Source organism: Dreissena polymorpha, chromosome 8 (genome assembly GCF_020536995.1).
Source record: "Dreissena polymorpha isolate Duluth1 chromosome 8, UMN_Dpol_1.0, whole genome shotgun sequence".
NCBI classification, from domain to species: domain Eukaryota; kingdom Metazoa; phylum Mollusca; class Bivalvia; order Myida; family Dreissenidae; genus Dreissena; species Dreissena polymorpha.
Window position 1 is genome coordinate 37,155,551 of NC_068362.1, and position 23,926 is coordinate 37,179,476.

The 23,926-nt window shown below is 37.0% G+C and overlaps 5 protein-coding genes across 11 annotated transcripts in view; 2 read left to right on the plus strand and 3 right to left on the minus strand.

Moving 5' to 3' along the window:
• Positions 1–23,926, plus strand: part of LOC127841135 (coatomer subunit beta'-like) — a 238,277-nt gene that overhangs the window by 205,349 nt on the left and 9,002 nt on the right. The window lies entirely within an intron of this gene.
• The window catches only part of LOC127841134 (uncharacterized protein CXorf38 homolog), a 335,137-nt gene that overhangs the window by 117,661 nt on the left and 193,550 nt on the right, over positions 1–23,926 (plus strand). The gene's annotated exons all lie outside the window — the stretch shown is intronic.
• Positions 1–23,926, minus strand: part of LOC127841140 (zinc finger protein 600-like) — a 188,286-nt gene that overhangs the window by 23,358 nt on the left and 141,002 nt on the right. The window contains exon 2 of one of the 5 annotated variants that reach the window (XM_052369760.1): positions 178–343. The exons of the other annotated variants lie outside the window; for them this stretch is intronic. The gene's annotated coding sequence lies outside the window, so the exon portion shown is untranslated. The remainder of the gene's footprint in view (positions 1–177; positions 344–23,926) is intronic. 5 annotated transcript variants of the gene reach the window in all.
• LOC127841142 (uncharacterized) lies at positions 177–13,913 on the minus strand. The gene is made up of 4 exons (XM_052369772.1): positions 13,602–13,913; positions 13,071–13,247; positions 5,240–7,347; positions 177–376 (listed from the first exon to the last, which is right to left on the minus strand). The coding sequence occupies exon 3, from the start codon at positions 6,997–6,999 to the stop codon at positions 6,262–6,264; it is 738 nt and encodes a 245-aa protein (XP_052225732.1). The 5' UTR covers positions 7,000–7,347; positions 13,071–13,247; positions 13,602–13,913; the 3' UTR covers positions 177–376; positions 5,240–6,261.
• Positions 8,523–13,040, minus strand: LOC127841136 (FK506-binding protein 15-like). The gene has a single exon (XM_052369749.1). The coding sequence runs from the start codon at positions 12,411–12,413 to the stop codon at positions 9,618–9,620; it is 2,796 nt and encodes a 931-aa protein (XP_052225709.1). The 5' UTR covers positions 12,414–13,040; the 3' UTR covers positions 8,523–9,617.

Sequence of the window (23,926 nt, forward strand, 5' to 3'; positions counted from 1 at the left end):
AGTGGGACGACACTTTCTGCATATGCTGAAATTTTATTAAGGAGAGACATCCTTTAAAATGAAAATAACATAAAAGATGAAAGTGTCGTCCCTGATTAGCCTATGGGAACTGCAAAGGTTAATCTGGGGCGATGCTTCATTAGCATTTTTACACATATATTTAAACAAAGTTCTCACACATTTTGTGCCTTGAACTGTGCATCCAGTTTCCTCCGTTGTTCTTTCTTATCAGACTGCCCCCTATCCACCTGCCTCATGGCAGACCGCGGCCCTGCCAAGACCGACATCTTGCTGTCATGGAAACCAACATCATCCGGGGCCTCATCATCGCTATTGAGCTCACCTTGACCTGCATCGTTCCCTTCATCAGAATTATCTGAAATTAGTGCTTAATTGATTTATGTGAGGCCAAACAAAAATAGGTCCGTTTCTGGTCTCCTTGGAAAAAATACAGGGTCGGTAGGTAGGGATTTTTTTCTTCTTTTGTACTAGAATGGAAGGCTACTAAAGCTTATAATAAGAAATACATGTATATATATATGCTTTCTTTGCTGGATATTACATCTTATATGAAAGAAAATGAATTAATTTTTTTGTTTCTTGTTTTGGCGACCCCAATAAAAAGTTGGGCCTGACTAGTGTTGTCTCAGATTTGCCTACGCAGTTTGCTATTAGTGCTATTAAAGTGCACATGGCACTAGCATCTCTTGCATGGCAAAACAGGGTCTCAATAAACAAATTTGACATGAATTTCACAGGAATTATATACATTTTGAAAGGCAAATCATTTTATTTTGAATTGTTTGCATAAGTTTAGTGGATATTCAATTGTTTTCTTATTTCACTGGAATTACGTCACTGAAAGATATGTTCTGGAACATTTTTTAAACAGCGAAATTAATGACTCAAAAACTTTATTTCATTTAAATAAGACATTTTACATGTATATAAAAATTTACAGAAGTTAATCAGAACCTTGATTATAAATAGAAAATTTATGCAAGATGTTGAAAAATGTTGAAACATGACCTATTGAAAAAGTTCACAATTGAAGTTACCTAATAATTAAAACAAAACAGTACACTAAACCCTATCAACATAGAAGCATCATTAACAATTATCTGTCATACACATACATGCCAGACGTCCCGATCTTGGCGGGACAGTCCTGCTTTTGAGGTGTTTGTCCCGGTGTCTCGATGTGACACAATTTGTCCTGACATTCGTAAAAAACAACTGAAATTCTATAAGTTCACAATAACATTTTCTAATCAAGCTCTGTCTGGCTTAAATTACCATCGCTAATCCCTTTATTGCCCGATAAACAAACCATATCTACTAGTCGAGTGATCCAGTGTTGTTTTTAACACCTTTTCAGCGATCTATCGGCAAATTATTGATTTTAACGGGCATTCACACCATGGTGTTTTTATGATAGGGGTTGCTTATTCCTAGTGATAGATGCATCGTAGTGAATTTAAAGCAGACGGCTTTTGTATTTCATGGCCCAAATAAAGTCCAAAGATATTATTACGCTGTATTCTGTGTATTATACCACCCGAGGTTAACAAACCTGTAAAAACACCAATTTGGTATATCAAACAAACTGAGCGCGGACCGGTACAAATCATTGTTTCGCATAGATTTACTTTCGTTTTTGACTGATTTTCAGAAAACAATATGACCATATTGCATCAATCTAAATTTAGAGTTAATTGATGTTTGGTTGAATAAAAACAGTGCTCACGTCACACATCACGTTGAATGATTACACCTGCCTCTGTCCCAAATGGATGTCAAATAGAGGCATGCCCCAAAATTTCACGTCATGGATTCCTCTGCATAGTGCCAATGTGTGTTTACTTCCGAAAAATGGTGAATGTCTCACTTTGTGTTCATGAAATTATCAAACACATTTATCGTCAATTTTTGCGAGAAATAATAAGGTCTTGTAAGTTATATACTAATTACTGACTAATGTAAAGGTGGCATGATTGATCGTTTTAGATGTCCTGATTTCTGGTCAAATGTCCTGACAATTTAAATGGAATGTCCTGATTCGGATCTGAAAATTTCTTGCATGTATGCAACATGTACATAGTTTGTTCAATAAACATACTGTTCAATCTAAGACTAAATGTAACACTGTCAGGGCACTGAATTGTTTTGTTGAGCAGTTAGTTTTATTTCCCCAATTGCAATAATCCAACTCCCGGCTACTGACCCTCCAGGTTGCTTTGAGCTGTATGTATGTACTCATAAAAGCTCAAACCATTCAAGAGCAACTATTAATTTCCACAGACAACTGCCGCATGCGTTAAAGACTACCAACACAAACTTTTAAGCAATTTTCAATTTTTGACCAACAACTTGCCTTAATAAAGCAAGAATTTAATTAAATAAAATAACACAATTCGAAAGCGGATACGAAATACAAATATTTTAAAACGTCCGGAAAATACTGTGCTGTCCGGAAAATAGTCTCTAACAGTATACCATCATGATTTGGTTTTGGAGTTTTTTCTGGATTTTCATCTTTATTTAAATCTGAGAACAGTTCAGTTTCAAAAGCCTCGCCATCTTTGTCCTTTCTTATACGACCTAAACGACGTCTGGTTTTCATTTTGTTGTAAATACAACCTCAAGTTTTGTAAGGAAATGTTATCTTTGGTGTTTCTTACCTGCACACCGGGTGCGGGAATTAGGGACGATACGGACCATGGATAATACGGCCCAGACCATACGGCCCAGATAAGCGGACCATACGGCCAAGATTAGCATACATACGGCCCAGATTTGCGGACCATACGGAACATGTCTAAATTAATTTTCATTTCGTCTTTCACTTCCTGATATTGTATTAATACTAAAGTTGACGTAATGAATTGTATGACTAATTATAATCATGATTGATTGTTCGGGAGTATACCGTACTTGTTTAAATTTTGAACATTTGCGGACCATACGAAACATGTCAGAATTAATTTTCATTTTGTGTTCCACTCCTTGTATATTGTATGAATACAGCTAATAAAATATTAAAGTTGATGTTAAGACATAAATGACAACATAGTTGATTAAATTTGAACATATGCGGACCATACGGACACGATTTGCGGACCATGTCTACATTAATATTCATTTCATGTCCCACTTCCTTCAATAATGTTCCAATAAATTTAATAAAATACTAAAAGTTGCTGTAATAACATGAATTAAATGACAACATACATGTACTTGTTTGAATTTGAACATTTGCGGATCATACGGCCCAGTTTAGCGGACTATACGGCCCAGATTTGCGAAACATACCGAACATGTCTTGCTATTGAACATGCTATTTCGTGTACCGCTTTTTTCCAATATTTTATCAATAAATTTAATAAAATAGTAAAGTGGCTGCAATTCTTTAATGACAACATACTTGTTTAAATTTTTTAGTGGCTGTAATTTCATTAATGACAACATACTTGTTTAAATTTGAACATTTCCGGGCCGAACAGATCATGTCTTAATCAATAAGTAATTCATGTTCATTAAGGATTGTGACAAAATATTAAATATAATGTCAAAGAGTCAAAAACCCTTTTATTTCAACTCAATTCATGTTTGACATGAATACAGGGGCCAAAAAGTGCGTAAATGTAAAGACGAAGCGGGCAATAATATTTTTAAATGATGAATTACATTACAAAGTATATGATATGGTTCTTATTACATATTCTTTCTTGATTATACAACTTTAAATAACTGTGCATTTATTCAAGGAATACGAAACTGCACATTCAGGTTAAGTAATTCGATGTATGACAGCGTGCTTGGGTAATTCATTGATACAAATGCCATAGTTGATAACTGTTTTGAATTTCAAATATATTCTCTGCATACTGTCTAACTGACGCACAGGGATCGTTAGGTAAAAAATACTCTATTATACTATATACATATATACAAGGGATACAACTGTCAAATTTCCTGCACAATATCATGGTCTGAACAATAGCAAAAAATCGCTTCCAAAAGCAATAATTACACAAACAAAACTGTATAACAACAGCTCAGACATTTATCTATCAGATAATAACTATGTTTATAGCAGTAAAAGTGTTCATAGTTGTGTTTGAAACGAAAGTTTCATGAAAAACGGTAAAATTTTCGAAATGCGACACAGGTGTGCACACCCACTTTGACACATTTTGTTTCATAATTTAATAATTACAGAGAAGTTGAGCAAATTTTACCTTGTTTTATTATCCATAGACACTTTATTAATCAAAGTAGACACCTTCCAAAATTGCATGTAACTGCATATATGTAAAACACCGTAAATATTAAATTTGTTTACATTTCTACTATCTTCAAGGATTTGTATGCAGTTTGTCAGGTAATGTTACGTGGAACGTGAATGGCTGGATTTATTACTGCAGTGGAATTTCAACCAATCAAATCGCATGTTAGAAATACATGTGAACTATCCAAAATAGTAAAATATGCTCACTAAATAGTAATTATGTTCAATTTTACTATGAAAAAAAAACTATCCAAGGAATATGTACCAGCAAAAGAGCTTTATAACAAAGGAATACGAAAATTACTTCTAGAATTCTCAGTTTTCAGCTGTGCACACCTGTGTCCAAGTAAGGATTTTTGAGCATTTTGAATAAAACTTTCTCTCTTAGTTCAATTAAAAATCTTGTACTTAATTGCCAAGTGTATTATTTTCTGAAAGATAAATGTCTTGGCTGTTGTAATACAGTTTAATTGGTGTATTTATTGCGTTTGGAAGCACATTTTTCGCTATTGTTTACACCATGGTTGTGTGCAGGAATTTTCACAGTTGTATCCTTTGTATATATATGTAGTATAATAGAATATTTTTACTTAACGGTCCCAACGTCGGTGAATACGGACCCATAGCATCAATAATAGTGTAATCGCAAGCTCCTAGCAGAGTTGTCGTTCGTCCCTCACCCGTCGTGCAAACAATTGGTGTAATGCGCTAGCCGACAGCGACACTTTAATTCGGGAAATTGCGAACTGATCCAATATGATAGATAAAAAGTGTGAAAGAAAGACGAAGTCAATAAAAAAAGCAATTATTGCTTTCTTTAATGGTACCATTTGCATGAGTTTGTGGTTTAGACAGGTAAACTTGTATAAGTTCTTGCAGTTTCAATGTTCCTTAACCCTTGCATTGTTGATAACATTTTGCACTGAAGTAAATACTGGTAGTACTTACCTGAAATAAAGCTGTATCTGTTCCCGGATCCCTCAGGCCAGGAACGTAGACACAAAACACATAGGATGAACACCGATACAAAAGTAGACGTCCGTCCAGATGTAAAGCTACAGTATGACTGACGATTATTTGCATTGGTTTTCGGTCAATCGATTAGCCTCTGCCGTACTGTTCCGGTTACACACCAGTAAATTTACCACACTCTCCCCCATTTTATCCAACGGGAAAGAGACATAGTCCTTTTTCAGTCTTGGTAACTTGTTACTTCATCCAAAATTTGGCCTACACTAAAGTTCCGGGCCCTGTTGATACTTTATATTGTATTCAATTCTGCAATGCTCCAGTAATTGTCCACTAGAACAGACTAGATGAGTAAATTGTGCCCAGCATATAGTTTTTCTTGAAACATATATTTAACAACGGAGTTTTTCCAAACTTTCACTTCCATTCATTGTCTATACACTTCAGTTGTGTTTCCTTTCTGTTAAAATTAATGTTCTAAACATTAAAATATTAAACTCCATATTCAAAATTCGATAATTGGCCGAACAAATGTCATATTACATTATGCTATTTCTAGCCCAAACAGTTGAGTAGAATTCCTCAAGGTCAGCTGGCACACGTCCCTGACCTCGCTATCCCGATATGACGCAATAACGTTGGCCACGTCCCCTAAAAAGGATGGAGTGCACATCTGAGCCCCAGCTGGTCGAAAGTATGGCGAGTCAGTTTCGATCAACAGCCTGTTCGCCGGGACCCTCCGGACTGCCTGTTTCTGCGCCTCCGTGAAAAGCCGGGCTTGTCCTGAGTACTGAAGAAACAATAAGGGAATGCCTTACACCAGCTGACCACTACCTCTTGCGCGCCGGTGAAACAATGCAGCACCACTTTCTGCGTCCGAGCAACATTGGGCTTTAATAATTCAAGACATTCCAGATAGAGCACTCCGGACTGCCGATCCTCCCCATCCCGGATATGAAGGATGATTGGTTGACAAGGGGATGACAACTCTAGTATCCTTGTCAGAACTTCCTCCTGTAGCCCCCAAGTATCTGCTGGTTAGGTTCGGGGTCACAATAGATCAGGACACCTCCTACCACATCCACTTCAACATGGGGTCTGATCCCTACATCTGCATCCAGAATGGTCCGGATATCTGAGTAATACGGCATAACCAATTTCACTAGAGACCGGTCCAGGTGAAAATGAGAATCTAAGGCCGAAATCCTGGTCGTTACTGGTCGCCCTGACGCCTGGGATGTGTTCCCCCTAGCCAACGAAAGGTTTGCCTGTCCGGATACTGCCAGATACTCCCTAACAGACATGTTCCGTACATTAGAAACAGCATGAGCCGTTCCACTTCCTGCAGGTTCTGTCACTGCCACAACCGGGGGTGTTGGGGTACTTTGATGCTCCACGTCAGGGATTTGAACATGTAACCCAGCCACAGCCGGGACGGTACTAGAGGTACGCTGATTGTCCAGGTTGAAGAAGTAAACTTGTCGATCCCTTGGAATGTGTTTCAGTAGACCGACAAGGACACGCCAATGGGCCAGAAGAGCCTGCGAGTTCAGACGTTGAATGTCGAAGTCCACTTCCGGCCATCCTGATTGACGGGCGAACTCGGACAACCACTGTCTATCTACTTCAGATAGAGACACCTCCGCGTTGATTCCTAAGTCATGCTTATGGGCAAAGTCCAGCAGGGTACCAAGCCGAACAGTAGACCCGAGAAAGTACTCAGTCGTCCAGCTGGCCATGGTACATGACTACCTATAGGAGGCTTCTCAACTTCCAGCTTTCGCCGGACGCCATTCTTCCTAATGACCCCATGCTATTTCTCCTCCTCTTCCCTTCATCTTTGGTTTTGAACCCATATTGTGAGTACAAATAGGGATAACAACGTATGAAGGAATTTTTGTCCTCCAATTGCTTCGGATGTAACTGGAGAACATGAACACAATTATGTCGGATAAACCCTGTTGAAAAGTCATGTCGTAACCAGCGGTCTCCGGTCACTTTCAGCTTGCATTAAACCTCAAGCTTGGAGGAAGATGACATTCTCAGCAGCCGCACAGGGTAGTTTTAAGAATCTTGATTTCTAACACCTGCAGCAAGACAAATGCAGGCTTAAACAGACAAATGGTGGGATTGATACCTCCAGCCTTTCACCGGAGTAATTATCCTGAACATATATAAATGTACGTTAAGTCATTATATAAAAATTATGTAGACTCCAGATAAATCCGGAGTGTTAAACGTACGAACATCACTAGTGTCTTTTCTGTGATAATGCTTATTTAAGATCTTATTGCCAGATTCATATTGTTTTTAATCAAATAATATTTAAACAACACTCAGCCCGTTTGCCGAATGAAGTTGTACATCAATAATCTCGTGTCTATACAATTTACAGACTGACATGTATCTGTGTACATTTCCAAAAGAATTAGTGTCTTTTCTCAGCCTTTCAGAATAGTACTGGTACTAGTTAAACATGGAACCAAAGTGCCTTAAGAACCATATGTGGTTTTGAAGTATGTTTTACAAAATTGCCCTGAAACATGATCAAAACTGTAAAATTCAATACACCCAACTATTTTATTGTGTCGAGTTGGACATTTTTATTCTTGAATTGGGAAAAATTGCATCCTAATTGTATTGCCCAAGATGAATTTCTGGAGTACCCAGTACCCATTAAAATGAGAAAACACACCACAGCATAATAAGAAACTAATCAGAATATCTTAGCAAACATCAGCAATTAAAACACACGTGCATGTAACTTGCATGTGGCTTATTAGAAATCAATCAAGCAATGAAGAAAGCATGTTTTAACTGACATTAATTAGTGCATATTCAGTAGTCAGATCAGTTTCTAATGTAACAATGACTTTGTTATAATATTCCATAATAGATCAAGGAGCATTAAAGGCTATAGAACTCTGAATTCTTAACATACTTCTTCAACTACAGATTTTACATTACATGTATATTATAATTAAAACCACTTTTCGTGTTACATTGTGCAATAATGGAGAACATATATAATCCACTAAACATCAACATTAATATATTATCAAGTCAAATGGTACCAGTACTTCCTTGAAAATATGTGAAATAATTTCAAGACTGGGTAATCTATAAGAAATCCATTATTACTGAAATGGTTAAAAGGTGTACACAAAGTATGAACAATTGCTATATAATTCAGCATGTGCCAAAGTTGTACAAAGTATAATGAAGATTAATAATAAACAATTTGTTGTATAAAGCCAATCATAATTTCTGTAACTTATAATAATTCTTGAGAGTTCTCCTAATCACATTTAATATTAACAAGTTATTTCGAAATAGTATAAAAGCATTTACTCCAAATATTCCTTTTATCAACAGATTAAACATTATGATCTTGATACAGTAGTCATAGTTAAGACAATACTTCACACAAATCAACTAAAGGAAGAATACATGGTATTTTAAAACATGTTATTTTACAAGTGCATATCATCAACTTAAATGTACTGTCTAACAGAATTATCTACTAGTTAATTGACACCCTTTTTATATTCTCCAGCAACAGAGCCGGATTCAGACATGCTAAAACCTATAACCACTATAAAACTAAATTTTCAAGCACACGAGCGAGTTACGTCTTACAACAATTCGGACACTTATACTTCTTTATTCTCACACCTTCTTCCTCACTCACATTCACACATCTCCCGTGAAACCACTCATCACACCAATCGCACTCGATCATAAAACCGTCATCTGGCTGTCTACACACACAATAGGTTACATCATTGTCAACAGCTAAGTGTCCAGTCGGTCGGTCAATTTCCTGACTTGGGATATAAGTTACCTGACAGATTTTCAAACGATCACGCTTCCTTGTTTTGACCACATTCTTATGCAAGAAAATAACTAAATAAAATAATATTAAGATACAACACAGTTTATTTTCCGTTTCTTGTTCTATGTGTGTGACATTTAAGTGACATGTATTTAATGTTTTTGATATCCGTCACATTGTTGACTGATTGCTATCATTTAACAATGCAGAGCGTGAAAGACGGCTAAAGTGTGAATTCTGTAAGTATGCATGTATAGATAAGAAGATAATTATTAGTCGTGTCACCATCCCCGGTCCGTTCCATTTAACCGATAGTTTGTATTATTTCACTTTCTAGTGTGCGATATCCAGCATATTGACCGGATCACCCATGGATAGTTTGTATTATTTAGCTTTCTAGTGTAAAGTATCCAGCATATTGACCGGATCACCCATGGATAGTTTGTATTATTTTGTTTTCTAGTGTGAAGTATCCAGCATATTGACCGGATCAACCATGGATTGTTTGTATTATTTTGCTTTCTAGTGTGAAGTATCCAGCCTATTGACCGGATCACCCACCTTGTTTATAACCTCCTTCGTATTGACTATACCCGGATCCCATATTTCCCTAGTCTTGTCATGTCTTTTATTCCATGTTTTTGTTAAGAGGATCACATCATCTACGTCCTCCAAATCAAGATCCAGGTGATACTTGTTACACTCACCCACGATGGTTTTCCTGGCCAAAACATCATGATTGCCATTCTTTGCACCTGCCCTATGATTAACCATCTTTGTCCTGAACTCCATGCTACTTTGCTCCAGCTCTTGCTCTTTGAGAAAGAGGTCTGCTCTGTGAGTGTTCAGTGTGATGATGAGTTTGTCCACCTGAACTTGTCCCTCTTCAAGAGCCTTCCGTAACTCAGTGGCATGACTGACTGATACACTGAACCTTGCCTGGTCTTCACTAGATCTGTTGAGTTTGTCCAACTGCGCTTGTCCCCCTTCTGGAGCCTTCTGTAACTCAGTGACCTGACTGGCTGACTCACTGAACCTCTCTTGGTCTTCCCTAGCAGCCTTTATCTGAGCCTTGTATCCACTGACTACCTCCTGAGGGTCTGCTGCATGTTCTTCAGCCTTCTGCGAAGTGGTCTGATGCTGGATCAGGATCTCAGCTTCGTATTTCTCATGGTACGCAGCCAACTGGGCAAGACTAGCATCTGACATGTGACCAGCTTCACTAACCGGTCTCCCGTATTCCTCCTTCTGTCTATCGGCCTCAACCTGCATCTGATGGACCAACATATCCAACTCACTTCTCTCCAGAATTGTGTGGTTGTGTTGTTCATTCATCTTTCTGAAATTTTCCTCACTTTGTGCCAGTCTCGTTTGCAGTTGGTTATTTTCTCGTACCCCATTCTGGAATTCATTGCCCTGCTTCTGCAGGTTCTCTTTCTCCACTTTCATTTTGTTCTCCGTCAGTCTCGACTTCCTCTTAGCAATGGCCTCCGACTTCTCTGCTTTCAAACGCTTGAAGATTGCACGAGCTGTCGCCAACTGATTTACTCGGGCTTTCTCCAACTGATTTGTTGAAGCTTTCTCCAACCGTTCAATGCATTTCTTCAGCTGCATGTTTTCGTGACCAAGTGATTGTGCCTGTGACCTTGACCTTAAGATTTCTCCATCTTTTCTCTCAATCTCCTCATGCACTTGCTGCTTCATCTCTGCAATAGCTATCTGTCTGTCTTTCTTTAACTGTTCTATCATCTCCCGTGCCTGTTGTACCTGCTGCTGTAATTTACTCTCGATGGAACTCTGCAGTTTTTGAAACTGGGCTTGCAGCTCCCTTAATTCTTGGTCAACACGTGCTTTATCAGTGAGCATAGCCGCCTGCTGTTCTTTGCTCTCTTTCAAGAGTTCTATTATCCCTACTTTGTCTTCTATTTCCTGGTTGACTTTCACCACCAGGTCTCTCTTTGCCTGCTGTTCCATGGCTATCTGATTTTTCAGCTCCGAGATATGTCGGGAAGCGCGGTCTTGACACTGAATCATCGTCGACTTTAACTTATCTCGTTCTTGTACCACGTCTTTGTATACGCCAATCAGGTCCCTCTTGGAGACGTTGTTCAGGTCCATCTCAACTTCATCCATCTCTGAGTGTAGATCAGATGAAAGAATGTCCTGCATGTGACTGAAACTCATGTTGGTGCGGAATGAGCCCTTGTTTGTCGCAGAGCAGATGGATGAAGTGCTGGAACCAGAAGCCCCAGACGTGACATTACCTGCCCTTGTCTGATTGTTGGGTGAATGAACAGGTATATCAATCTGCTGCTTCACAGGTACTCTGGCCGGGCTGACTTCCAAAGACTGGTTAGCCGTAACATAGCCAGACGAATAAAAACTACTGAACTTGTTACTGTCTTCAGGGACTGCTTTTGTTTTCGGCGTGCTCTCTGCGAGTGGGAGGTCACCCTCTTTAATCTCAGCTGTTTCGGGGATTTCCTGGCAACCAAAACGCCTCTCCAATTTCTCCATGATTGCGTTGTAGGTAATATTTGGTGTCTTATCGATAATAAGTGTATGGTAATCCCTCGCCGTGTCAGTGAGACACAAGCACAAATAATCTTTCTTCTCCCTTTCACTCCAATCATTCACCACCACATAGCGGTTAAACTTGCTTTTAAACGACTTCCAACTACCCTTTCCACTATACACAAGTGTCTTTGGTTGTTGGGTCAACCTTTGTCGTCTTTCATCGTGTCGGTGGGTTCGACAAGCATTTTTCTCTCGTTCGGGAACGATGACGCCCTTAATTGCCGGTTGAACATTGGGTTGTACATTTGTACCTGCAGGTAAAACATTAAGTTGTACACTTGTGCCTGACGGTTGAACATTTGTTTGTACATTTGAGCCTGCCGGTTGAACATCTGTACCTGCCGGTGCGAATCCATGGTTTGTTACACCAGCTTGTATTCTGATCCCTTGGTGCCCCTCCATATTAGTGAAAGTCTGTAACTGTCCTTGGGCCGGGTACCACTGCGGATAAGGGTACCACCTGTATAGGGACCCATTTTGTGGCGGTCCTTCCTGCCATGGTGGGAACTGCAATGGTTGTCCAGGGTATGGCTGTTGGATTTGTGGGTACGGACCAGTTGGTTGCACAGATAGGTACTGGTAAGGAAATGGTTGTGATTGTGAAATTGGTCGTGTCTGCACTTGAGTTGGTTGCGCTGACGGGTACTGATGAGGAAATGGTGTTTGTTTTTGTACATTTTGTTGCAATGTTTTCATTTCCTCAAAATAAGCTGAACCTAAATCAACAGTTCTCTCAGCCATGGTCCGTCAATGTCAGTTTACTGTCCAAGTCAAGTCTAAATTAAAGTAAATTCAGTTACAATTGAACTGTGACACACACACACACAACTTGCAATCTAAATGCAATGATCAGAAAAACTGATTAAAAACAACAATTTATCTTAATTTTCCTTGCTCACCAAAAAATTCTTACTACAATGAGCACAATCACACTCCACAATATGATCAAATAAATCTCTTTCTCCACCCAATCAAAAATGAAAGCAAATGAGCATAATAAAACAACTAAAGGCCATCACAAATCAAATAATATACACTAGAAAATGTAGCACCCAGTATTTGGTACCGGGTAATTGTTCTTCTGTGATTGTGATTAATGATAGTGTCAAGTATAAATATTGTTCAATAGTTTAGCTTTAAATCACGCACAATACTAAATAGCAAATCTATTTCTTCTAAAAATGGAATCAAACGGACAAAATGTAATAAAACAAATGGCCATAAACACCAAAAATTCATGTATCCAAAATATAACACCCAGTATTTAATGCCGGGTATTATAACTGTATATTATAGTATTGATCAAGACACAGTACGAATAGTATTTAATGATATGCAATTGTGTTAATGACTCCAGGATAATAGGCAACTAATAAAGGAAATGGATTGGGTTTATACCTATAACCTCCACTCAACCAGACACTGCCGGTAAAGTATGATGCAGGTTATGCGCGATCCCCAGCGATGCCGGAGAACCGATGATCCTACTGCTCACTGCGACTGCTTGACCGCAATGCACGTCTCCTCTGTACCCTCAAGGCCAGATACCTCCGGGTGCAAGAACTCGTGCACTGGCTAGGTTAGAACACAACTAATGTAGAAATAAAGACATTAAATTATTATTCTCCAAAAACAATTCATGGCAAAGTTTTTAATCACACTGATAGCACTGGCTTGAAAATAAACTGAAATAATTTCAGTGTATTTGGTTTTCTATACTTGATTATTTATTAATTGCTTTAGAGTAAATACGGTATTGCTACAGGTGCGCTCTTTAGGAAGTAGAAAAGCTTTACGGTAAACCAAAATATGCTTGTAATATATCCTGTCGCTCAGAAAATTTACAGTTTCAACTATGCATACACCAGTAATGATACTATTATGTGATGAAGCAATAAAGCAAGTTGAAAATAATTGTAATATTCTTACAATGAAATGAAAATGCCCTTATTTCCTCAGTATATTTTTTTTTTCAAAAAATTAAACAAAATAAACAATACAGGTTGAAATCAACTGCAATTGCTATTGCACTCTAACATCAACTAGCGCAACTAATTACACTTATTAGTTACACTAAATATCAATGAACAATAGATGCAATTGCTAGAATTCCAATCACCGGAAAGTAAACAATGGAACGATTTCCGTTTCCGGTTAGCTCATGGCAACAACCAATGAAAAATGAGGTATCCCGAGCTATTTATAGATGGTTGTTAAATCCGGGAAATTTAAAAACTCCCAGTGAAATATCAAGAATTCTAATGAAAATACATCTAAAAAGAATAAATCTTCAAATTTTCAGATAAACTAAAGATAGGTTTTACAAATGCATGAAAGTACACGTACTTTCACTGTTTAATAATAAGTTTAGTCCAGAAAATATTCTGAAACCATGCAACTATTCCAGAATAATGAACTAAAATGTTAATTCACCAAATTTATAGAATAAAAGAACTACTGTACAATGCAATCGTCAATAATAACTGACGACATGTGCAAAAACAAGATGGCGGACAATTTTTCCGCGAAAGCCTCAATCGCAAAAAATATCACAAATATCAAAATATTGTTGCACTTTCATAAAATGCAAAATTAAATGTCACTTTTGTGCAGATTCTGCACAATCTTGACAACAAAATAAGTCATACTACAGCAGAAACAATCAGAAAATCAAATCACAATGGCGGGTATGTTCCCGCAAAGGTTCAATTTTTGGGACTGCGAAAGTTGCAAAAATTTTTTGCTCGCAGCGCCAGTGAAGTAAATACTGGTAGTACTTACCTGAAATAAAGCTGTATCTGTTCCCGGATCCCTCAGGCCAGGAACGTAGACACAAAACACATAGGATGAACACCGATACAAAAGTAGACGTCCGTCCAGATGTAAAGGTTACAATATACTAAATCTTTTGGGAGTGCAATGCTATACTCTTTAAAAACCTGAACATCATTTATAAGAAGACACAATTTTCTGTGTGGGCACTTGCCATGACTTTATTTTAGAATGTTTCTTTGTGCATGTGGTAGGGAAAACATTGATGTTTAACAGAAATTCACTCATTTGCTTGAAGGTTAAAGACTACATGAGACTTTGACAGATGGCGGGAAACCCTCATCCACTGGTACGAACCCGGTAAATTGATGGCTGTAAAACAGTGACCGCTGATTCGCATCGAGTTCTTTCTTGCAAAACGCATGACCCCCCTTTTTTATTGTCTAAATCATTGCGGCTTGGAATGCTCTTTAAGAAAAGGTATGGTTATGGGGGTCTCTATGCGCAAAAGTTTGACTTTATTTTTTGTTGAAGTTATTGCTTTTACATTGAATTTGTGTAGGAAATCTTTTGGTATATTGTAACCTAAACTAGCTTTAGGTAAAAATGAAATATCATCTGCAAGTGCAAAATATGACTGGGAAAGCTGATTTTTGGTCATTTCTTAACAAAAGAGAAGAAAATAAGTGCCTTAAATGCATGAATTCAGATAATTTGACCTTGAATAGTTGTTTTTCAAGTTGACCCCCCACCCTGATATACCCAAATAAGGGCTAAATTGCTTTCCGACTTGAATTCAAAGGCATATTGGTTGACCGTGTAGCGTTAGTGTGCTACATGAAGTCAGAATTCAACGCCAGGGACTCCGTGATCCAGTAACGCAACAATAGCTTGTGCATAAAGCATGAACATTCAAACAGAGCCCCATTTCACCGACATGGAATGGCGGACATTTTTACAGTTTGGACAGTGGAGCAGACACTTTATTGAGGCAGCCTTCATTTTTAGTACAATCATGAACATAACAAGGTTTATTACTTCATATTATTCATAGAAATACACTAAAAATACTTAAAAGCATGTTTTTTGCCATTTTTTATCTATTTTTTATTGGGAATTTTGACTTTTTCAGGTAGAGGAATGTCTGCGACTAAGCCGAGGGCCACTGGATAAGGGTTGTTGATGGCAAAACAGGTAATAATGCTAAATTATTATCATGTACACAAGCAAATAAGCATATTTATGATGCTTAAGGTGTTAAATACTGTCATAATCAGGTTTGTGGTCACTCAAATCCTTGCCGTCATGCAATTCCCCGTGCAGTTTGTATGGATAGTTCCGCGTCCTGACACGTAAAGCTTGTGCTTTGTTGGCGGCAGAAGTTGGCACTTAACAGGTTTATCCTTGTTCCTAAGCATGTATGCAGTGCATCTGAGTTGATATGCTACTTGTAACCCTACAATTAGCTTGTGTTTGGTATTGTTTTCTCACAATATGCTTACAGTCATGGTCCCGGCTTGAAAGGATGTGGCGTCCGACTTAAACATAGGATTGTTGTAGCAAGTGTCCCCTTCATCTTTTACCTTAGAGGGATCTTTTTTGACAAAATGTGGCACTTTCAGCAACCAGTTTAGTTGTTTATTTGGTACATGCTTCTCTCATTCAGTGATTTAAGGGAAGTATTGGCTTTATTTGCTTGTCTTTGCATACAAAGGTGACATGGATCAATGATATTTGTTGTGTTGAGAATTCTGCGGGAAGCTGTGTCCCCAGAAGATGTACTAGGAACCTCTTTCAGGAAGCCTGCATTGATCTGAGCTGCCTTTCTGCCCCTGTTACTTCATAGAAATTCATTTCTAAGCTTATAATGCTCTCCAACATATATGTATCTTGTTCATTTTAACCTTTCCTTTCAGTCTAAACCCCCAAAATGAGCATTTTTGTCTTTCGCTCAGTTATAAACGCCCATTTTGACCAGATTGCCACCATAAAAATAGTCAAAAGTACTTATTTTGTGCCCGAAACATGAAATTTTGTATTCTCTTGAACCTCTAAATGACAGCTGTCAGTGCATATTGACCATCTGCTGCAGTTTAAAGGCACCCATGGCATTTTATACTAGAATATATCATTGGCGAATGGTAAATAAATGGGCTCCGAGCAACAAGGCGCTTTCAAGATTTCACACTTTTATTAGTGTGAAACAACAAGTTATAGGAAGCTTATTGATTTCTACACTTCAAAGTATCTTTGGTCTCTCATTTTTGCTTATTGGTTGTTTGTCTTGGATGAAATTGGATTTTTTTGCTTTGAAATTGACATTTTTGGGGGTATTTAAAAAAAACACACACAAAAAAGACATTATCAAAATTGCTTGGAGTGAAAATATCTAACAAGTTCATTCTTTCCCCACCCCGCATAAGCCCCACGTGCCTGTCCATATGGTTTGTTTTGGTATTTTGTTGCAGATATTGAACACAACAGCTTTAAATCTTAAAGGGACGTTTAAGCTTTAACAGACCTTAAATCGCCTTCTTCGGACCAAAAACACCCGCATGTGAAAATGTGATCTAAAATGGCCAAATGGACAGATAATCCAGCCAAACTTAATATATTGGTGCAATATGAATAGGAAGATAATAATATGCAAGAAAAACACATTTTATTCAGAACATATTTTTCCTTTAGGTTACAATATACTAAATCTTTTGGGAGTGCAATGCTATACTCTTTAAAAACCTGAACATCATTTATAAGAAGACACAATTTTCTGTGTGGGCACTTGCCATGACTTTATTTTAGAATGTTTCTTTGTGCATGTGGTAGGGAAAACATTGATGTTTAACAGAAATTCACTCATTTGCTTGAAGGTTAAAGACTACATGAGACTTTGACAGATGGCGGGAAACCCTCATCCACTGGTACGAACCCGGTAAATTGATGGCTGTAAAACAGTGACCGCTGATTCGCATCGAGTTCTTTCTTGCAAAACGCATGACCCCCCTTTTTTATTGTCTAAATCATTGCGGCTTGGAATGCTCTTTAAGAAAAGGTATGGTTATGGGGGTCTCTATGCGCAAAAGTTTGACTTTATTTTTTGTTGAAGTTATTGCTTTTACATTGAATTTGTGTAGGAAATCTTTTGGTATATTGTAACCTAAAGCTACAGTATGACTGACGATTATTTGCATTGGTTTTCGGTCAATCGATTAGCCTCTGCCGTATTGTTCCGGTTACACACCAGTAAATTTACCACAGCACCCATGGCCAAGAGAGAGCGCATTGCAACTATCAGCATCCCATTGCCATGGTATAGTACCAGAAAGGCCGTTTACCAAAAAGGCCGCACCAAAAAGGCCGCATAAGTGAACCAAAAAGGCCTCATGGTATACCAGAAAGGCCACACAATATTTTGTATTATCATTGAATAGTTATGCTGAATATAACAATCATATCTATTAAATAGTCATAACTTTTTTATTAGTCTACTTAAAAGCCGTTAATTTTATAAGCGAAGTCGGGAAAAGTGTCGCGAATTATCGCATACTGTATGAATTGTTCGTTAGTCACAATATTTTTCCTTGAGTAATAGATGTTTCAGTTTTTTAATTTAAAGCCGTTAATTTTGTAATCAAAGTCGGAATAATTATCGCCAATTAGCACGTAGGAATTATCCGTTTAATAAAATTATATTTTTATTTCAACTTTCTGTTTGCATCGTAATGTGTAACAAATGAGTAATGGAGGTGTTGTACACTGGACTTTATTTGGCATTTAAAATAATGTTTTTAAATCGTGCAAATTATACGTATTTCTTTACGAGTGTTTATTGTTTGTGTGTTGACATTGTGTGAGTGTTGTGGTATGACCTCCTATCCTTGTATAGGATGCGGCCCCGACAGCATGCAGTAGAGTAAGACTGGTGTAACCGATGGCAACATCGCAAACGTTTTATTTAAATCCGATATAACACATCTACAATGTGTTAGGACAAAATGAGCATTGTTACAATCGTATAACATAGTCAATGTCGTCAAAAAAGTAACATACACAATATATAGTGTACAAAGTTATTCTTAATTACTATGTAAAACAATTAAATAAATAAAATAAAATATACGCAATGGATTAATTACTGCTAAAAGGCAAATATTTAATATTAACATATATAATTAAGTACATAATATATTATTATATATTATTAATTTCCTCGTAAACTATTTTTGCAATGTTTACAATATAAGAAGTTGAAAGAATTTGCACTGGTAAAAAAAACTCGCTAATCAGATCGGGTATCGAAATGTCAAACGTCATTCACAGTTTGCGGCATCTGTTTTGATAACGGATTAGTAGAAAGCCCACATATGGTGTAAAATGACACTAATTGGCACCTATTGATAATTACTTGCGCATTTTAAAATAGTTTCTTAACTTTTAACGATATAAAATTAGATCCATTAAATTCGGAAGACTTAAACCGAAAGAAATAAAAATGCTTTATTTTATGTTATATTATTAAAAATTATAACTGATTGTCTATATCATTACGCATTTCATTAGAATTACAAATATATTTAGCAAACTTTATAATGTCTTTTTTATTAGCCGACTGCATTAGAATGTCAAATTTATTTAACGTTGGCCACCTTTGAAAATATGGTTTCAAATGTTCCTTTCTAATTTCTCTATATAGAGGACAAACAAGTAAAAAGTGATAATCGTTTTCTATAGCGTGTCCATTGCAAAACTTACATTTTCTATTTTTGCGTAGTATCTTATTATAACGACCGCTTTTGATCTCTAATTTATGTGACAAGTATGAGGCGAACAATGCACCACCTCCGAGTTCCTGGCTAAGGTCGGTCAAGTGCACGGTGTTGTGCTGGAGAAATGCACATGTATATTTTTTATGTAGTTTAAATTCTGTTGTATTTTGTCACGTTGACTGTATATTCTATGCATTTTTCGTTGTAAATTAATTTTTTTGTTATAAAGAAAATAAAAATAAAGTTCATACATGTTTTATGTCGTACTCCATTTTGATTTAATAGAACATAGAATTCACATGTTAAACAATATTATCATGTAATTGAAATTAATTGAAATTATGTATATTTTGTAATAAAGAAAATACAAACTTAATTCATGTTTAATGTCGTACCCTATTTTCAATTAATTGCAGATATGTATATTTTGTAATAAGGAAAATAAAAACTTCATACATGTTTTATGTCGTACTCCACATTATTTAATAAAAAATATAATTCACATGTTTAACAATATTATTATGTAATTATGTTGTATTTTGTCAGTGTGACTGTATATTGTCTTTAAATGTTTGCTTGTAGAAGTAGATGTAAAAGTATAACATACTAAAATAACAATAATTGCTCTAAGGCCTTTTTGGTTCATTTTTTGGCCTTTTTGGTAACCTTTGAGGCCTTTTTGGTAAGGCCTTTTTGGTATTCGGCCTTTTTGGTATGCGGCCTTTTTGATTTTCGGCCTTTCTGGACCTAAACCATTGCCATTGGGTTTGAACTAACTTTAGGTAAAAATGAAAAATCATCTGCAAGTGCAAAATATGACTTGGAAAGCTGATTTTTGGTCATTTCTTAGCAAAAGAGAAGATTATAAGTGCATTAAATGCATGAATTCAGATGATTTGACCTGGAATAGTTGTTTTTCAAGTTGATCCCCCACCCTTATATAGCCGAATAAGGGCTAAATTGCTTTCCAACTTAAATTCAAAGGCATATTGGTTGACCGTGTAGCATTAATGTGCTACATGAAGTCAGAATTCAACGCCTGGGTCTCCCTGATCAAGTAACGCAACAATAGGTTGTGCGTAAAGCATTAACATTCAAACAGAGCCCCATTTCACTGACATGGAATGGCGGACGTTTTTACAGTTTGGACAGTGCAGCAGATGCTTAGCTGAGCCAGCATTCATGTTTAGTACAATCATGAATATAACAAGCTTTATCACTTCATATTATTCATAGAAATACACTTAAAATACATAAATGCATGTGTTTTTTTCATTTTATATCTATTTCTATTGGGTATTTTGACTTTTTCAGGTAGAGGAATGTCTGCGACTAAGCCGAGGGCCACTGCATAAGGGTTATTGATGACAAAACAGGTTATAATACTAAATTATTATCATGTACACAAGCAAATCAGCATATTTATGATGCTTAAGGTGTGAAATACTACCATAATCAGGTTTGTCGTCACTCAAACCCTTGCCGTTGTGCAATTCTCCGTGCAGTTTGAATCTATTGTTCCGCGTCCCGACACGTAAAGCTCGTGCTTTGCTGGCAGCAGAAGTTGGCACTTAACAGGTTTATCCTTGTTCCTGAGCATGTATGCAGTACAGCTGAGTTGATTTGCTACTTGTAACCCTACAATTAGCTTATGCTTACTGTTAATGTTCTGGCTTGAAAGGATGTCGCATCGGACTTAAACATAGGATTGTTGTAGCAAGTGTCCCCTTCATCATGTAATTACCTTAGAGGGATCTTTTTGCCAAAATGTGGCACTTTCAGCAACCAGTTTAGTTTTTAATTTGGTACATGCTTCTCTCATTCAGTGATGTAAGGGAAATATTGACCTTATTCGCGTGTCTTTGCATACAAAGGTGACATGGATCTATGATATTTGTTGTGTTGAGAATTCTGCGGGAAGCTGTGTCACCAGAAGAAGTACTAGAAACCCCTTTCAGGAAGCCTACATTGATCTGAGCTCCCTTTCTGCCCCTGTTAGTACATGGAACCTCATTGCTAAGCTTATAATGCTTGCCTACATATATGTATCTTGTACATTTTAACCTTTCCTTCCAGTCTAAACACCCAACATGAGCACTTTTTTCTTTCGCTCGGTTATGAACCTCCATTTTGACCTGATTGCCACCATAAAAATAGTCAAAAGTACTTATTTTGTGCCCAAAATATGAAATTTTGTATTCTCTTGAACCTCTAAATGAGAGCTGGCAGTGCATATTGACCATCTGCTGCAGTTTAAAGGCACCCACGGCATTATTTGCTACAATATATCATTGGCTGCTGGTAAATAAAGGGTCTCCGAACGACAAGGCGCTTTCAAGATTTCACACTTTTATTGTTGCCCAACAACAAGTTATTGGAAGCTTATTGATTTCTACACTTTAAATTATCTTTGATCTCTCATTTTTACTAATTTGTTTATTGTTTTGGATGAAATTGGATTTTTTTTTGCTTTGAAATTGACATTTTTGGGGTGATTAAAAAAAAAAAAACACTAAAGAGACGTTATCAAAATTGCTTAGAGTTAAAATATCTAACAAATTCATTCTTTCCCCACCCCGCATAAGCCCCACGTGCCTATCCATTTGGTTTGTTTTGATATATTGTTGCAGATATTGAACACAACAGCTTTAAATCGTAAAGGGACATTTAAGCTTTTACAGGCCTAAAATCGCCTTCTTCAGACGGAAAACACCAGCGTGTAAAAATATGATATAAAATGGCCAAATGGACAGATAATCCAGCCAAACTTAATATATTGGTGCAATATGAATAGGAAGATAATAAAATGCAATAAAAACACATTTTAATCAGAATATATTTCTCCTTTAGGTTACAATATACTAAATCTTTTTTATGTTCAATGCTATACCCTCTTAAGAATGGAATGTCATTTATTTGAAGACACAATTCTCTGTATGGGCACTTGCCATGACTTTATTTTTGAATATTTCTGTGTGCATGTGGTAGGGAAAACATTGTTTTCTACTACAAATTCAGTGTTTTGCTTATAGGTTGGAGACTTCATGAGATTTTGACAGATGGCGGGAAACCCTCATCAACTGGAGATCAGCCGGTAAAAAGGTGACCTTAAAACGGTGACCGTTGATTCGCGTCGAGTTCTTTCTTACATACTGCATGACCTATCTTTTTTAACCAGGTTTTCCGAAGGAAAAAACTGGTTATTAGATTGGCGAATGCGGGCGGGCTGGCTGGCTGGCGGGCTGGCAGGCTGGCGGAACAAGCTTGTCCGGGCCATAACTATGTCGTTCATTGTCAGATTTTAAAATCATTTGGCACATTTGTTCACCATCATTGGACGGTGTGTCGCGCGAAATAATTACGTCGATATCTCCAAGGTCAAGGTCACACTTTGAGTTCAAAGGTCAAAAATGGCCATAAATGAGCTTGTCCGAGCCATAACTATGTCGTTCATTGTCAGATTTTAAAATCATTTGGCACATTTGTTCACCATCATTGGACGGTGTGTCGCGCGAAATAATTACGTCATTATCTCCAAGGTCAAGGTCACACTTTGAGTTCAAAGGTAAAATATGGTCATAAATGTCCCTTGAGATATAACCTTCATATTTGGTATGCATGTGTATATGGACAAGGCCTTTCCATACGCACAACAATTTTGACCCCTGTGACCTTGACCTTGAAGTAGGGGTCTGCGTTTAGGTTTCAAAATCTGCGTTTAGGTTTCGAAAAATGCTCTTAACTTCTATGTCCCTTGAGATATAACCTTCATATTTGGTATGCATGTGTATATGGACAACGCCTTTCCATACGCACACAAATTTTGACCGTCCGTCCGTCCGTCCGTGTGTCCGTCCGAAAACTTTAACGTTGCTCATAACTTTTGCAATATTGAAGATAGCAACTTGATATTTGCCATGCATGTGTATCTTATGAAGCTGCACATTTTTAGTGGTGAAAGGTCAAGGTCATCTTTCATTGTCAAAGGTCAAAAAAAATAAATTCATGTGCATATCTCCAATGTCAAGGTCGCCACGACTAAAAATAGATTTAATTTAAAACAAACTTACAAAGGGGGTTAATTTTCTTTGTTCATTTCAAAAGTTCAGTTTGAGTTGTCTCCCTTTATCAGATTTTTTTTCACAATGAAAACCTGGTTTTGTGACAATTTTGTCCCTTGTTATTGTTTAAATCCATTCGGCTTGGCATGTTCTTTAAGAAAAGGTATGGGTTTCAAACCTATGGGGGTGTCTACGCGCAAAAGTTTGACTTTATTTTTCGTTGAAGTTGTCGGTTTTACATTGAATTTGTTAAGGAAATCTTTTGATATATTGTGACCATAAAGCTGATAGTTGAATTATTGCAACTAGTGAAATTTACAACTGGCCTTTCAATGTGTTCTACTCGGCAGCCGGTCTGTCCTGTTAAATTCTGACTGTCTTTTGCCTAATCTGCGTACTGGGTAATTAATCTAAGAAATGCTAGTCCAAATTGATGACGACTTAGTCGCATAACAATCTAATTATTAATCTTATTATAAATTATATGTATATCAATTTGTGTGGTAGTAATTGCAATTGTGATAGGATTGTTTTATACCCGGGTTCTTCTATTCACCTTAAGGTTGTAATTACATAGAACAAACACAAATGATAGTTTAAACTCACATTTATTTTAACTATTAGATCAAAATTAAATAATTCGTATCAGAGGAGT